General features: G+C 33.8%; 1 protein-coding gene across 1 annotated transcript; it reads left to right on the forward strand.

Moving 5' to 3' along the window:
• Positions 1-1,700: 1,700 nt before the first annotated feature.
• LOC113395873 (probable lysine-specific demethylase 4B) lies at positions 1,701-14,293 on the forward strand. Its single transcript, XM_026633590.2, is given in 8 exon segments — positions 1,701-4,538; positions 7,598-7,750; positions 7,831-7,975; positions 9,166-9,270; positions 10,202-10,273; positions 13,467-13,563; positions 13,775-13,852; positions 14,193-14,293. Coding segments are annotated over 7 exon segments (3,132 nt in total). The 5' UTR covers positions 1,701-2,010; the 3' UTR covers positions 13,807-13,852; positions 14,193-14,293.
• The last annotated feature ends 3,942 nt before the right edge of the window (positions 14,294-18,235 follow it).

Below are 18,235 nucleotides of genomic sequence, written 5' to 3' on the forward strand. Positions count from 1 at the left end.
TGAGTGCAAACGATATTACACATACGTCGTTTATGTTATTTTTAATAAATATGTTTCTAATAAATTACATAACAATAGAATCATGCTTGTTTGTTTAGATAACCTTCAACACCGTGTGAGTTCATTCACCCGAGCCGGATGACATTGACAGTTTACGTCATCGAGAAATTATGTCAGTAATACTATACAAAATTTTAATATTACGACGTAAAATGTAAATTTAATGAACATTATTACTTTTAATTTACCGCTTCATATGGAAATATAATGGCTTTAAAAACACCCTCTCTTAACGTCATCATTGATTTGACTTTAGGAAAGAAAACAGAGCTTTGTTTATCATAACCTACACAAAATATATTAGTAGAGCCATTAATGATAAATAAATTTAAAAATATCATAACCTAAGAATAGTTACAGGAATATTCAAAAATCCTTTTTCCACACATTTTTCATTACACATTACTATCACGTGATGTAAACATAGAATTGCATAGCGCGCGTGTCAGGGCTGTGTGATAGATGCCTTCTGGCTATTTTAAGCGAAACCCTTTTTATTTAAATTTGTTGATTGTTTTTGTATTTTGCATTACATTATACAAAAATATGTGGACATGACGGGACTGCCAGCAGGTGTATAACATCAAAGTTGGTGGCAATTGAAAATATTTTTTTATTAAACTAGGTGTCGACCTCGGCTTCGCATGCGTTTTAAGATTTGGTCGGCACGGGTAAAAATGTTGTTAAAAGACTAACTTACAAAAAAAGTGTTTTTTTTTTAACTTGGTTAAATTTCATAATTATTGGATGAATGGTTTAGAAATGAAGAGAGAACAAACATTCAATCATCCATTTTTTTTATTAATTAGATTATTAACAAAAAGTTTACAGCATATACACTTGAACAATAAATTCAAATACGACTTTTCTTATTCAAAAGGTATCAAAAGTATCAATATATTTTTTTTAATTATCGGATTTTCGATCTGAGAGAGTTACAAGTTAGCTAACATAAAATAATATTCAGGATCTTAAAATGTTCCAACATCTTGTGTAGAAACACGATATCTCTTTATACTTATACAATATTTATTACAATTAATGAATCTTGATATAAATATCAATCGAATTAACAAAAGTTTTAACATGAAATAATAATTTGAAATATCAATAATCAAAAATCGCAATATTCTGAATATGATTGAATACTCTTTTTATTGATTTTTAACGCAAGTTCCTTTGAATTTCTTACAGTTGCAGCCCTGAATTGTTATTGATTGTATAATATTTATAAATGTGTGTAAAGGCGTGAGTTCCTTGAAGCTTTAAGCGTACATTAGTGTGCGTAGCATCGAAACGTCACAATCACATCAAAGCAACACAATTTTACTTGCAAGTGTCATGAGAAACAAAATATAGATTACTTATTGATAAATTGAGCATTCAAGATGGCGACTCCATCTAACGGAAGCGGCAATTTGGTAGAAGAATTCGAAGAATCCTTTCAGGTAAGTTGAAAAACATAAAATGTTATATATATTTCACAATAACTTTAAAGCCAATTCTATTTATAACCTCTTCATTTGTATATGTGTGCTATCTGTCAAAATAGTACAACAATACCAACATTACAAATCTAACTATCTATATGGTGTTGCCGTATACGCAAACTTGAAGCTTCATAAGCTAAACTAGTCATTGATGTTGAAAATGCTACGAACTTTTGTGAGTACGTGACCCGAATTCGCTTATGCGGCTTCGATCGCCGCTAGAGATTTTTGTTGCAAACGCATCTCATTCAAGTCGGCCATTTTACTGATAATGTTTTCTCATTATTAAGAAAAGTTAATCGAGTTTATTTTTGATTGAATCATTAATATACCTCGTGCAAGTGCAATAAGTAACACGAGAGACTTTAGAAATATGGTGGTGTGGACGAACGTGTGAAATTGTGGTTTTCAATGACGAAACATTGTTGATTTGGATTTTTGATCGTAAAACACTACGATAATGTCGGTGACCGGGGATGATGTTTGTACATCGAGTGGTGGAGTATCTATCCAAGTATTTCGCCCAACATGGGATGAATTCAAAGACTTCAATAAATACATACAGTACATGGAGTCGAAAGGAGCCCACAAGGCTGGACTCGCTAAGGTGATCCCTCCTCCCGAGTGGATTCCACGGAAGAAAGGCTACGACTTGGACGAGCTGAACGTCACCATACCTTCTCCTATTTGTCAAGTCGTCACTGGGAAGCAGGGTTTATTTCAACAGATCAATATTCAAAAGAAATCTATGACCGTAAAACAGTTTGCCGTGTTAGCAAACTCCGCTAAGTATTGTACTCCTAAACACACAAACTACGATGACTTGGAAAGAAAATACTGGAAGAACGTCACGTACGTTGCACCAATATACGGTGCTGATGTCAATGGTAGCATAACTGATCCAGACGTGAAAGAATGGAATATTAATCACCTCGGGACGATCCTGGACTTTGTAAACTCTGATTATGGTATAGAAATCGATGGCGTTAACACAGCTTATCTGTACTTCGGTATGTGGAAGACAACCTTTGCTTGGCACACCGAGGACATGGACTTGTATTCAATAAATTACCTACACTTCGGCGAGCCCAAGACCTGGTATGCTATCCCACCAGAACATGGAAAAAGATTTGAACGAATTGCGTCTGGCTTCTTTCCGACATCTGCTAAAACATGCCAAGCTTTCCTGAGACACAAAATGACATTAATATCACCTCAAATTTTGAAACAATATTCTGTACCAGTCAATAAAATTACTCAGGAGTCCGGTGAAATAATGATAACATTCCCGTATGGATACCATGCAGGTTTTAATCATGGTTTTAATTGTGCTGAATCAACAAACTTTGCAGCACCGAGATGGGTTGAATACGGCAAACGAGCTTTGCAATGTACCTGCAGTAATGATATGGTGAAGATATCTATGGACACATTCGTTAAACGATTCCAGCCTGACCGTTATGAGCTGTGGTTGAAAGGTCAAGATATAGGTTGCCACCCAGAACAACCAGAAAAAATGGTCCCTGCACCCCATCCCTCTGGTCAAGATATATTATGTAACAAAAATAACACCGAGCTCCCTGAATCGTTTATAGAAGCAGAAGTGGAAGGATTAAAGAAGAAGAAACGTCATCCTTTACATTTGAAAAGAGCAATGGCTAGCAAGAGTATATCCGAGGGAGCTATAGCTGTATCTATTCTTGGTCATGACGTTATGGACGATGATGAAATGACAATGGCAGAAGGAGACTTAGATATGATGACCTCAATGAAACGCCCTATGATGCCCATGGATCCAGACGATACACAGCTAGATGCTCTAGAAGACATATGGTTAAAAGGTGATGAAATGGACCCGTCTGAAGCCCAACTTCCTGATATTGGTTACATTGATTCCGACAGAGATTCAGATTATGTCGCACCAGCCACTAAAAAGAATACTAAAATAAGGAAAAAACGAAAAGAAAGCATTAAAAAGGAACCAAGGGAGAAGCTTACAAAAGAAGAAGGTGATACTAGTCAAGAACAGGAGAAGGTAGCGTCTCAGCCCAAAAAGCAACGTAGAAAAATGAAATCTAAAAAACTATCTGATGAGCAGTTAGAAGACATGGCAGCGGTGATCTCTAGTTGGGAGTCACCACCTCATGACGTCGAAGATAGTATTAAAATTGAATCAGAACCTGTTCCATCACCTAAGACTGATCCTTTACATGAAATACTCGCATCACAATCGATCACATTAGATAATTCAGTAGAGATAAAAAAAGAACCTAAAAAACGCAAATCCAATACAAAAGCAGATGCTGAGAAGAAAGAGAAACCTAAAAAAGAGAGGGTTAAGAAGGAACCAGTTAAACGTGAACCTAAAGTCAAGAAAGAAAAGTTGGAAGGGGATCAGAAAGTTAAGAAACCTCGTAAACCTAGAACACCAAAGAAAGATCCGAACTTTGCATATAGTTCACCACTCGAACCTATTATTGATGATCAGTCCAAATTATATTCACAACTAAGTCAACCGAAACCCTCCACAGCAACTACATCCACCCAACCTTCAACTACTACTCAAAAACCTCTTCAAACTAATCCAAAGACTCCACTGAAATCATATCCAAGTTTCCGCCTAGACTCTAGTCCCCGAGTACCTGCAGTAATTCCGCCTATTAACAAAAACCCAAGTGCATTTCAAGGAGAGTTTCATAAATTTATGAAAACTAAGCAGAATACAGTCATCGAAACATCAGAATCTTACTCTCGTAAGAAGACGCCTCCGAAGAAAGTTATTGTGGAAAGTGTTGAGCTGAAATCTTACCCGAGTACACCGGAGAAAACTCAAGATATACCATTACCAGTTGGTCAATATAATGACAGCATTTTCTTAGACACACCAATCGATTATAGAACATTTGCACCTCCAAATGGTACGGAAAGATTACATGAAACGATGACTCAACCTAGTTACAGACAGGAGAGGAACCAATGGAGGCCGGAGTACTACCCTAATCCACAAATACCGACAGTGCAACCAATGTACGGACAAATGAGTTCGAATCAATATTTTAGAAGTCCATACCAGTCACCATGGTACGGCTATCAGAAGTGAAGGCAGTATTTGTTAATTAGTATTACTTAATCGTTCAGAGCACTCGCTAAGTTGGTGATATGTAAAAATGATTTTCCAATGCTAAATTTTATTAAGAGACAATTGTATAATTTAAAAAATAATTTTAAGGTATGATCCGATTACTAATTTGTGTGTGTGTTAGAGACTTAAACTCTTATGTACAGATGATAAATAAACTTAATTGAAAATTTAGTTTGAATTTTTCAATTTAGATAAAACCTCTGGATATTTTCTTTTCATTTCAAATTAATATTAATATGAGAATATGTTTTGATTTTTTTTTTGTGAATTGGTTATAGTACAAATATTTTTGATTAGGTACTTTTCAAATTGACATTAACAAAATAGGTATTTTTTTAAATTATAATTCGATTCGAACTTTGATTTTAATGTTATAATGTATATGTTTGTGATAAAACAGTTCTGCCTAAGTTTCACCTAAGTTTTTATTTTAAGTGATTTAATAATTTTGTAAATTTATAATAAATTATATATTTTGTAGATTTTATAGATTCTTGTCTACTTACTTACTACAGAGACTGAATATTATAAACGACCTGGTAACTTATCAAGAACATTTTTTTTTATTATTGTCTATAGAATAACTTGCTATGGGTTATTTAAAAAAAAACATGGTTTCATCCCTTGCCGAGTAGCTCTATCTTAAAGGTATACTAGTCGCCATTTATAATTCAACTTTTATTATTACAATGTGTATAACATAATTCTATATGCTGACAAAAAGTTTTTGTGTACAGAAACGCAAAACAACGTACTAGAATTTGGAATCAAATTTTATGTAGTTTTACTAGTAAGAATATTCCTCATAACTTAAAAATGCCTTGCCTTCTTTGTTGATAAGAATATTAACCGGTTATTACTGGTTAATGAGTGGCTCTCATCTATAGACCATTTTTGTATATCTATCATAAGTTTTTTTATAGTGTGTTAAAGGAATACAATCACAAGTCCTAGTCTGGATTAAATGTGTCCCGATCCGCTTATTTTGTGTTCTAGTTTATGTTTATAACTATAAAATTTTGACTATATAGTTGACCCTTGGTAACATTTATTGCGGTCAATTTTAATGAATGTATGTTTGAACATGTTGTGACTTGTTCGCGCTATAGTAACCATGTACTTTGTCGGTTACAAGGTACTCCTCAAAAAAGTTTCGGACTACCAGCAGTTGGTGGACACCGTGTTACAAAGCGATTACCGGGGGTCAATTGTATTTTTGACGTATTAAAGTTATTAACATGTTGAATTATAGAAAATCCTAATTTTATGTTTATTGATAGCAATGACGTATGGTTAATTATAATACTTGTATTGTAATCATTATTCAAGATTATCTTGCCCTGGATTAAAAAAAATGGCGTGTTTTAATTCAATCGAGTTATTTAATCTGCGTTCTTGCGTGTTCATCAGTCAAAAATATAATTGTTGGTAAAATTTTAAAAATCTATAGGTAACAGATAATATGATCGGTTGTATTTTTTCATGTCAATTATGCGTTGTTATTTAATCTCTAGTCAATATGATTAAAAAAAAAACTGGCAGACATTTTTTTTAATCTACGAAAAAAACATATCTTTTTTTTTAACGTAAAATATGATGCAAATATAATTTTGTAGTAGACAATAAATTCAATGGTTTAGGTAGAGAACAGTAGTTATTAACTGGATTGTTAATGTATAATTTAGTTTTTTTTTTTTAAATTAGGTTTCATACCCACCTTTTCTTAACTAATATTTAAATAATTTGCAAATAAGTTATTATTGTTTAATCGAAGTGGTTTAATTTATTATAATCGGGTCATACTTAATTTATAAAATATTATAAATAATTATATTGTTAGTTCTAATAATAGAAATGAAAGTTTGTTAAAATAAGTAATAAATCTATTTGAAATTTAGGTTTTATTTTTCTTATTTAAAATAGTGTTCCAAATCTCCCTGCTGGGCTGAGGCCTCCTCTACCTTTGACGAGAACAGTGACTTATGAAAATTCAAAGGTTCTTGCCGGGGTTGGAATGGTTAAAAACAAAAAGCTATGAATATCGAACCACTCGTTCATAGATAAACAAATATTTTGTATGTATAACGCAACACACACCATATGCACACACGCACATCAATCATACCCACAAATATCACACTCGCCTCACGCACACACACACATGTACTTTGGCACCTTTTCTTCATCGACGATTTGAATTCGTCATTAATCTCTATTATATTTTCTTTATTTATGTTAATTAAAAGTATAACATACTATGTTATGGAAGAGTTCCCTATATTTAGAGAATATGTTACGTAAACTATGAATTTTTGGATTTGAACTAGCAATCATCACAAAATTCATGCTCTTTTGGATTATTAGACGTAAAAATATATTATTTAATATTCGCTCGGTAAGTGTCGTACTTTGTAATGAATTAGAAGCGTAATAAAAAAGCGAATAGCTCAAAGCTAAGCACCTAGGGACGCTAAGTCGCATGTTTGATCCTGTTGGTCTCGTCCCCACCCCCAGCACATGCTTTACGCATATTTGGAGGGGTTAATTTACTTTAAATTCAACTCTTCAATTTGAACTTCGCTCTCAGAGTAATAATAATTTAAAATAAGTAGTTAAGTTTGTTCATAGGATATTCCCAATTCGATATGAATTAATTTATATTCGACAGTATGTTCGGAAATCCAGAACAGCGCGTTATTCTGACAGTCACTCGTACCAATTTTCGGCGGCGGTTTTTTCGAATCGATGTTACATGAGGAACCTTCCAGAATAGAGCTTACTCATTCTATAAGGACGGTAACGCTCCTTCAAGCTATTCGGTTTTACAGATGTCCATGGGTAGGGGTAGATGTAATTTTATGTTATGATTTTACACTGCGAAAACTTTACTAGGAAAATAAGACAGATCTAAGCAATGTGTGTATGTGTGACAGGCTTGCTTGAACGTGCTGACAAAACAAGAGGCGTCTCCATGCGTTGAGAAGGAAGAGGTCAAGGTCGAGGTGGAAAGGTTCATTGACCTCGCGAGGCAGATGGAGGCCTTCTTCCTACAAAAAAGGTAATATTTTTATAGAAAGTTTTAGTAAATCTATTTAAGATCAAAGATGAGCATGGTATTATTTATATTGATGGTTTTAGATTCCTTTTGTCAGCCATGAAACCAGAACTCCTCGTAAAGGAGGACAACAATGAGCTGAAGTGCGAGTTACAGAGGAAAGAAGAATTACTGAGGAGGCATTATGACAAGATTAGTCAGTGGCAGAACCTCCTAGCAGATTTGCAGGTACATATATGTATATTAGTGATAATTATTATTAAAAAAAATGATTTATATATATAATTTATATCCTAAAGCGCTCAGAGATAACATAACTTTCTACCAGTGAAGTCTTTTTTAGAATTGGATCGTTAGTTCTTGGGGTTACCCCCTACATACAAACAAAATGCTACCTCTTTATAATATTAGTGTAGACCAGTTTAGGGAGGGTAGTTGTTAATGAGGGAAGGTTTTAAGCATACAAAAACATCGATTTATGTGTATACTACTAGACACGTACTGAGTTACGGTCAATTGACCACAATTCATTTAGTCGAATGCAAGCGACCGAGATGAGCTGACTGTTGTCGATAGCAACAATTAATATTTTTATTCTTAACGAATTCTGTCACTTTCTGTTTAGTGGGCCAAATTATTTACATTCCTCTCTTATGGCCTCCTCTCCCTTTGAGGAGAAGGGTTGGAGCATATTCCACCGCGCTGCTCCAATGTCGGTTCGTCATATAGGTCATACAGGCCATAACATTTGGTGGCGCGTTGGTGTTGTAAGAGATGGTTAATATTTTTCATAGTGCCCATGTCTATGGTGACCATAAGGAGCATTTGCTATTATTGTTATGTAATTCGTGAATTGTGTTTGTCAACACATTACGCCCAACCGACGGAACGGATTAATATTGTAAATGTCGTCGTGCGCGACTTTTTCCGGAACGAAATTATGGAATTATGATAACGTATTGTTATAAAACAGAAACATGAATATGTCATTTAAATTAAGTACTTTTTTATGTTAGAACTGTTTTTTTATTTTATCGTAACAATGCTTTTGGGCGTCATAATGTTTCTTTTAAATGTGTAAATAGTTCTTGATGATGATGAACTTACTTATTTAAAAAAATGCACCAAATAGCAATACTTAGAATTGTTGTGTTCCGGTTTTAATGGTGAGTGAGCCAGTGTAACCACAGGCACAAGGGACGTAACATCTTAGCTGTCAAGGTGGGTGGTGCATTGACGATGTAAGGAACTGTTAATATATAATATTTGCCCGTCCGTCTGAATTATAAAAATATCATAACCAGTTTGCCTATAAATCAGCCGCTCATTCTACGATATAAACAATATTTATATAGATAGTCTTGCTAAGATACCGTTTATATATTTCAGTATTTACTTATAAATATGTACACGTCTAGGGTCACACGCAGTACAATAAGTGTCAGCAACAAACGCCGCAGCCAGCTTTGCAGCAAGCAGCGTCCCCTATGCAACAGCCGTGCAGTGTGCAGCAAAGCGTTCAGGTAAATAATAAAACCACACACACTTGGGCAATATAAGTAAGGTTAAGAAGAACAAAATAGAAGAAATAGGTAGAGGAGGAATGTTGTACTCAAATACTATAATTAGCCTTTCCATTAATAGCCTAGCCATTTTAATAAATGTTCAAACAGCGCGCGAATGGTATTAATCCAATGCCTCTTCCGTTCATAGAATAAAGTAATTTGTTTTATACTCTCATAAAAATATAAATAAATATGTATTATATATAGGTTAGATAAGGTTAGAAGTTATTAATTTAAATAGAATTGTATAAATAAATCAGACCATTTTTAGTATGTTTTTTTGTGGCTAGGCTGTTAATTGAATTTCTAGTAAAGAACAATTCGGAATGTAGATTGTACGAAGTATCGGTAAGCAGTTTAGTAGTTTATCTGTGGCAGTATTCATTTCCTTTATCGTGATTATTTTCTAAGCTGATGTCGTCACAGGGGCCTAAGGACTTCGGTAAGGTAACCATATCGGCAGAACAGCATTCCAAAAATAATACACTTAACCGGATATATAATCAACTGTTACAAAAATAATACTAACCTAACTATATATTTATGAAAATAAAGGAACACAATTCTAACATTTTTGTCGTCTATATATTCTTGAAAGTTTTTTTTTTTATATATTTAATTACTTCAATTTTTTATCTACTTAAATATTCAAAAAAATATTTTTTTTTGTATAACTTAAAAAAAAAAAAACCAAAACTTTATAACTGTAGATTTATGCATGGAATAAAAAATGACTTTTTTATTTATATTTTATTATTTATTTTATTACATAATCTTGAATAGTTTATTTTTAATCAAATATGATTGTGGGCCTAGACTATAACAAGAAAATATTTCAAAAATGAATTTAATATTTAATACGCTATACCTTGGACGGTTGACACTCTAGGCGCAGCAGATGGCAGCAGCGGCAGCGGCGCAGCAAGCGGCGTTACAGCAACAGGCGCTACAGCAACAGCAGGTACCGCGGCCCCCGCACCCGCCCGCCTACCCCGCCACCGTGCAGAGGCGGTAGCGCGGGACGTATTTTAACCAAGGCCATCACTAGGCCTTTCTTATTTTAAAACTGTTAACATCCGACCGCTGAATGGATTCATTCAGATCGAACTTTGAAGTTCGTATGAGCTTAATATAAAATATTACCTTCATCATAACAAATCCAGTAATTGATCCAGGATTGTCGTTTGGAAGGGGTTTGATCCCACAGAGGGTAGGTTTTATAAAACTAAATACAATATTTTATTTTGCTTCAGGTAGCTCGCTAAAAAGTTTAATTAGAATAATTATTAATTATCAAGTTAATTTTAAGATTTGTCACGGAAGACCTCAGATACTTTTGGGAGGAGGTTTGAGTCTTTGGCCACTTGAATCTTTCCCAACGAATACATAACGTTATTCGTATAAACAGAAATTGTAATTTAACTGTACTGTTACGAGGTTATGTCAACTGTGGGTAATTCTACTCACAAGTTTGATTTGAAGTTAGATCGGAATTTACTCGGGCACGTATCGTAGTTATTAATTAGTAGAATTGTAGCAATGTCCCAAATTATATAAGGAATTATATATCTTCCTATCTACCCCTCTTTTTAAGCTTATCACTTGAGGTAGGTGTGCCATAGACTATTTGACAATGCGAAAAATAAAGTGTCAATTATTGTAATCAGTATATATTATGAGTTTTAAAAATGGTTATTTACTAACAAAAGTTGAAAATAACAATCAATTTATTCAAAAATCCATAAATAAAAGTGCATTTTTTTAAACGTTTTTCACGTGACACAAAACGCTCCGACGCGATTGGTCGGGTTTATGGTGAGGTCCCTTGTTTGGTAACCTCGTTTGCCTACTAACCTAACTGTATGTGGATTATATGTGCCACAGATTACAATACAGGCAAGTGACGTCACCGACAATATTGCAACGCCATATTGTCAAAGTAGCGTTTTCGCGCGCTATTTAAATATTGAATTTTGAATTTGATATTTTTCAGCAAATATGTACTAGAATTAAAAAACACAACTTTTACTGGGTTCCTTAACCTCTACTAAATAATATAAAATGGATTTTAAAAACTAGTCAAATGGCCTATTTTAGTCGCTTTTTACATCGCTAGGCGGCTTGTTAACCATTGCGCTGTTGACGCTTCAATTGATTCCTTTATTTTTCAACTGTTAATAACTTATTTGTAGAATCGTTCCTCTGTATATTCTTGTTGTCTATTAAACGTGATCAACTCATAGGCGTCTGGAACGCATTGTCTTAGCGCGCGGAGTTTAATGGTTGTTATTTGCCGTAAAAGGTGCTCAGTTGAAAATGGCTGTATGGGATTAACCATAGAAGTTATGTTAAAGACCTACAAGTTCATATAACACTTGACCTTCAAGGTTGATTTTTTTCTTAAAAGTTAATTGGGTTAATTGGATATTTACCAAATCAGTTCATATATTACGGGGAAGTTTAAAAAATACGACCTTATTGAGAATTCATTTTTTTATTTCGTAAACTTTGTCTAGCTGGGGTGACTCTAAAAAAAGGCTTACAATAGTTTGTTGATGTTACTTCTAATTTAGCGATACGGTTAGGTAGTAAGGAATACGTGTTAATGTTATTAAATAAGCTATGAAAATATTATTAAGGAGGTAGGGGAGATGTGGTGAGGAGAAGATGGTCCAGTATTAAAACACTCGAATCTGAATAGATGATTGTGGGTTTAAAACTGACGCAACTGACTTTTTAAATTAATCTCGTAATCCGCTGCGAAGGAAAATATCGTGAGGATCGTGCTCGTCTCCGGTGAATATCTCGGTGTAAACTTGGTTGAACAAGTTCCAAAAACCATCTCCTGAAACTTGTTAGGGGTGGGGAATCGTCTCGTTTGTGTTACTTAATACGTAATTAAATGTATATTAAGTATCTTGTATATTTTGAAATAAACGGAAATTATCGGTAAGGGGCCATTCATTTATTACGTAAGACGATTTAGGGGGATGGGAGGTCGACTATGACTTATGTTTTACGATAGTTCTTACGTAAGATCAAAAAAATTAAAATTATTTGAAAAAACGCGGGAAACCGCGCGATTGCTGAGGTTCGCTCGGATGCGTTACCTTTAGAACCTTTGAACACATTTCAAAAAGTTGTTACTTTGAAAAATAAACAGTAAAATAAACCAAACGTGTATTCATTTTCTTCTTTAGATTCTTACCTAATAAATATTAAACAGGGAGGGAGGGGGTCGGCCTGTTCTTATATTTTCTTATATTAGGGGGTGAGGGGGTCAAAAACTAGCGAAAATAGTCTTACGTATTTAATGAATGGTTCCTAAGTTGATTGTAACCTATTCCAAACTCAAGAGGATTTAAGACAAATAAACAACATTTGACAGCGAATTGCCGCGATTTCATTGGTCGAGCTTGAATTATTTAACGTATTCACTATGGATTTACGAAAAAATGACGTTTTGAACGTCGACGAAACTCTTATCGGAACTTTGGAAGTAAAATTATTGTGGATATAAGTAGTTTAGTTTAATGATGTTTTATTATAAATACCGATATATTAATCAGGAACTCTTAGTATTGCACAATATAGCTGAGTTATTAGCAAATCGCATGGAATACGTAAATCTAAGGTTTGTTTATCTTTATTCCTACTTCGATTGGAATAGGGTATAAATGTGTCTGTGACGAAGGTGTTTAGTTCTAGGAGGTTTTTAATGGCTAAATTTTAAGTTCAGCTTCAAGTTAGAAATTTGCTCCCCATAGTTGTTTTTTAAGTTAAGTTTTTTTTTTTTTAATTTCACTGTAACATTTAGAAGCACTTAATTTTTTGTTTTTACTATTTTTAATTTCGAATACACTTTTTTTTTTATTTGTAATTGAGTTTTATTTATTTTTTCCTGCACCTTTTTGGTTTTAAGAAAGCTTTTTTTTTCTGCACCATTTAGCTTTCATAAGCGGTAAGTTTTTTTTTTTTTATTTATAGTTAATTTCGTTCAGATTTAATATTTTAGTTTGCCTATTCATTTATTATATTTAATATAAAATAAAAAAAGCCGCTGATATATGTATGTTATTATTGTTAGTTAAATATCGGAATATATTTTTTAATAATTATGAATGATGTATGAGAAACAAAAGTTTTTTTTAAAGATGCAAAATATGTTCATGGCGGGTGGACGAGGCGGTTATGCCGGCGCCACACTGCAGGGACCATTGGCTTACTTGGAGAAGACTGCTACTAACATAGGTGCGTTCGGGTGACAATATTAAATATGAAATGTATTACTACATAACCAATAGAGGCTTCTATTTATTTTGTATAGCATGTTCCTTTGCCACCGAAATGGAGAAAAACATGAAGCTTAAACTGCATACTTCAAACAAAATGATTATAAATAATGTTTAAGTGGTATCTTTGTTAACGAAGTTAATCAGTTACTGTCCATGTCCTGTTGCAGATATGGTGGGACTGGGCGATGGACGAAGGTGACGCGGCCGCGGGAGGGGCAGGGGTCGGGGCCGCGGCAGAGGCCGAGGTGAGGACTCTTTGTATAATAACTTACTGCAACCGATTCCAATCGCAGGAGACCAAATATACCTTTGACCTTGATACGTTACGAGTGAGATCTAAAATAATCTATGGTATTTTATGTTGTCCAGTGAACTTTGGAATTGACGTACCTTTCTATAGAATTTAATAAGGGAGGACAGATTATTTAAAAAAAAATAATTACCAATTCGACCACAGACAATATTGGTTATAAATGTCATTCCATGTTGATATATATATAAAAAAATTGAATACTGTTTTATATTTAAACATAAACGTGCTGTAACATAACTTGCTAGCTCAAAGCTTGTCTGTGATTGCTGCAGGCCGTGGCGCGTCCCCTGAGTATGGCGGCAGCATGACGCCGCCGTAGCGCCCCCTCCCGGCGCCACTCGCGCACCCCACACACACACTCGCTGACAGACACAGTACAGTCGTTCTTTTCTGACTTTTAATATATTTATTTATACTAGTTATTATGTATTAATACACTGTACATACAAATTATATCATTTATTGTTTTTATATAATTAAAATAATCTAAGATCGAGTTTTATTTCAACGTTACTAATATTAAAAATAATTTATTCGTTGATTTTTTTTTTTTAAACAAAAGAAACGAGCTAAGTATCGTGCTAATATGCTACTTTTAATTATATAGAAATAGCATAGAAATAGCTTTTTTTAATTTTTTATGATTATTTTATGTAAACAAAACACTGAAAACAGACAAAATAGACTTATATTTTTTTTCTAGTCAAGCACAAAGTGATATATATATTGTTGTTTTTTGGGAAAACACAAAATATTTAATTGATCGTATGTTAAGTAAATGGCGTCAGTGAGTGTAATCATCCACCGATTTCCATTCCATTTCAGACATTAAATAGATTTATAAGAAATATATACATTATAAAGTTTAAATAAAACAAAACTTTAATTTTATATAAAATATATACTATGAAGGTAAGTTCTAAATAAAAATAATCAATCATATTTTATATATAATTAAGTTAATGCTAATTTACTTGTGTGTCACAACCATTATTTAACAGGTATATAAAAATACAGATTATAACTGTCACATTTAAATTGACATTACGAAAGTAAAAATCGTTTGACATTTATAAATAAAAATCTTTACAACGGTTGCAAACGGTTTTGGTTATTAAATTACTTAATAATTAATTATGAGCTTTTTAAGTTTTAATAACCAAGCTGCCCCTTTTGCGTGATGGCTACAGGTGTAAAGGAATTTTATCTAATAAATGAAGTTGTATATCCTGTGGTCTAATTTTCTTTTAAGAATACTAACGCCATATTGGAAAACTCTTATAAAAGTGACATTTTCGTCAAAGTTTATGACTTATCTGTACCCCGCGGTTTTATTCGCTAGTTATTGATTATACAATTAAATGTGTCTATGATAACAGTTTCCCGAATTGTTTATGGCAACTTTTCCTCAAAGTTTTAACGAAAATATCACCTATAACGGATATCCCTAAGTACACGACATTCTAAACCGAGGGCTCACTTCTTAAGGCCAACTTTACGTATTTACTACTATTCAGAGCCCTTATGCGACTTGTCCGGGATTCTTCGTCACGCTGTCAATAAAGATAAATATTTATGTAATCATTTAAATGCTATTTCTTTAAATTAGCATGTGAAACCAACAAACTAATCATTTTTGGAACGAAGTTCTTTTACGCGGGTTTCAGTAGAGTTAACGGGCAATGAAATCGTCACGTATGGAAGAAGTGTTATGCTTCCAGGCGACCTTTGCCTCCTTTTCTCTTTCTGTTGTGTACAGTTTTATATTACATCATTTGAACTATTTTTTGTTATTGTTTTAGTTCGGCCGGTATTTTTAATAAGAATTTAGTCATTGTCGCGTAAGGTTTTCTAATAATTATCCTAAATTTAAAGTAGCTTTACTGGGTAAATGTTTTTTTTTATCAACTGGGCACACTGGTGGCCTCTCGGTGGGGCGCGGCATTCAAACCGGCGGTTGGGGACATAGATAATACATATATACTGGTTGGGGACCTAGCGCGGGAAACGTGCGGACATATTAAAGTTACCTAATTGTATTTCAAGAAGTATACTCCTTGTCAGTTTAATATTTGAGTTTAATTATAACCTTCGTCGACACGTGCAGTAATTTAAAGGGGATTTATTTTAGTCGTTTAATTAATCTCAAATGTTGTTAATTAATTCCATTTTGTCTGTTATTTCATACGAAATGTATTGCGTAAGTAACTTCGTTCCAACATGGTGTCCCACGACACCTCTCGTTTCGTTATAAAAGATATGTATCCATAAGTTGTAATAATTTGGCAAATAAATGTTTAATTTGTACCGTTCTTTAAATTAATATTGGCGATGCAAAGATTATAAGCGCCTCTGGCGGCGAAATTTAGAAGTTGTAATAAAGACACTTTGGTATAAAGTGGAGGTAAAGTTTAGACGTAATCAGATCGATCACGATTACACACTGAAACCTGTTGCTAATAAAATTAGTAATACGAAACATTGTTGCGTTACTTAATGTAGTACTTATGGAGATTCGGGAATACGTTTTCATTTTTTTTCCGAAAGACAAAATTGTGGAGAAAAATTGAGAAGTCTGCTTTGAGAATAGGCAAGCTTTGACAACACAATTATTGTTTTATCCAACAAGAAACCATCTAGATCTAATTTATATTTAATCTTTTTTTTTTTCGTGGTAATAATTGTATCGAAAACTGTCAATGTCTTTTTTTTTAATTTGGCTTTCATTTTGTCAAAGTGTCGTGCTTAGACAGCTTCACAATTTTGACACGTGAGGCGCTAGTTAGAATCTTTGCCAATAGTTTACTCATACGTAACCGAACATCGTATAAATGTATTTTTTACATGTATAGTCTGTGAAAATATATTTTTTTAATTCAATATATCAAATTATAATCGTACTGTATTTAAGTAGACCCCAAATCGATATAACGCATTTAATATAAGTCATATTCATTAATAATATTTAAGTCAAGTGTGTTTTAGAGATTTTTTAGCGAAAATATAACCATATAATATTAAAACAAAGTTTTATTTATTACGTCCCTTTAGTTTTAAATATCTTCATTTATAATGTAGAGCAGTGATTCCCAAAGTGGTCCAGGTGGACCCCCAGGGGTCCACGGGAGACTTGCTGGGGGTCTACGTAGGCGTGAATAAAAAATGGGGGTCCACTTATGGACCCCCATTAACATCTTAATGTTAATGGGGGTCCACGAAAATTTATCTGCTTTTGATAGTAAAGAAAAAAATGTAAGCATAGCGCTATCCGCCCGACAATGCTTAATGCTTGTTCAGACATGTTTAGTGTTTCTCTCAAACTGTGGTTGCGGACACATGCCAATAGGTGGTCCACGAGAAAAATAAGTTTGGGAACTACTGATATATAGTATACAATTTTGAATGTCACATTTGTGCTCAGCGAGTTAATTTACACAAGTAGATGCAGTGAAAGAAGTGGTTCCGTGTTTACACCTAGTCAATAATACTATAGCTTATAAGTTTTCTAAAACAAAAAAACATCCTATTTACGAAGATTCATTAAAGATCATTTATTAAAGTATATATGGAGATATAGTTTTATTTAAATTGAAGAAGTTTTTTTTGACTGTTTGGTAACACTAAGTGGCAATAATAGACTAGTCGAGTGCGCCTGGTTCTCGCTATATATCTCAAGCCGATAGCAATGAGGTTTGTGGTTCGGGACCTTCAGTGCGCGAATTCTCCTCATATTTAGTCACTTTTTTACTTTCTAACAGGTCTCCATATTCTTCATTAGGACCCCGGATCGGGCTAAGATACTCTGCCCAAAGACACACTTAACTTCTACACTCCTGTGGAGTACTAATGGAAGATGGAACGCGTTTGCCTCGAAGATGTCTATTCACTCTTGCCTTGATATCCGGATACCCTATAACCGCCTTGTAAATTCTAACTACTGCGTAATGCTCAAAGTAAATATATGAAAATTACAATATTTAATATACAAAAATTTAGGCCGAGATGGCCTAGCGGTTAGAACGCGTGCATCTTAACCGATGATTTCGAGTTCAAACCCAGGCAGGCACCACTGAATTTTCATGCGCTTGATTTGTGTTAATAAGTCGTCTCGTGCTCGGCGGTGAAGGAAAACATCGCGAGGAAACCTGCATGTGTCTAATTTCAACGAAATTCTGCCACATGTGTATTCCACTAAACAGCATTAAAGCAGCGTAGTGGAATATGCTCCAAAACCGTCTCAAAGGGAGAGGCCTTAGCCCAGCAGTAGGAAATTTACAGGCTGTTAATGTAACATGTACCTATGTAGTGTCACCAG

The sequence above is a fragment of the Vanessa tameamea genome, chromosome 29 (assembly GCF_037043105.1).
Source record: "Vanessa tameamea isolate UH-Manoa-2023 chromosome 29, ilVanTame1 primary haplotype, whole genome shotgun sequence".
Taxonomy (NCBI): domain Eukaryota; kingdom Metazoa; phylum Arthropoda; class Insecta; order Lepidoptera; family Nymphalidae; genus Vanessa; species Vanessa tameamea.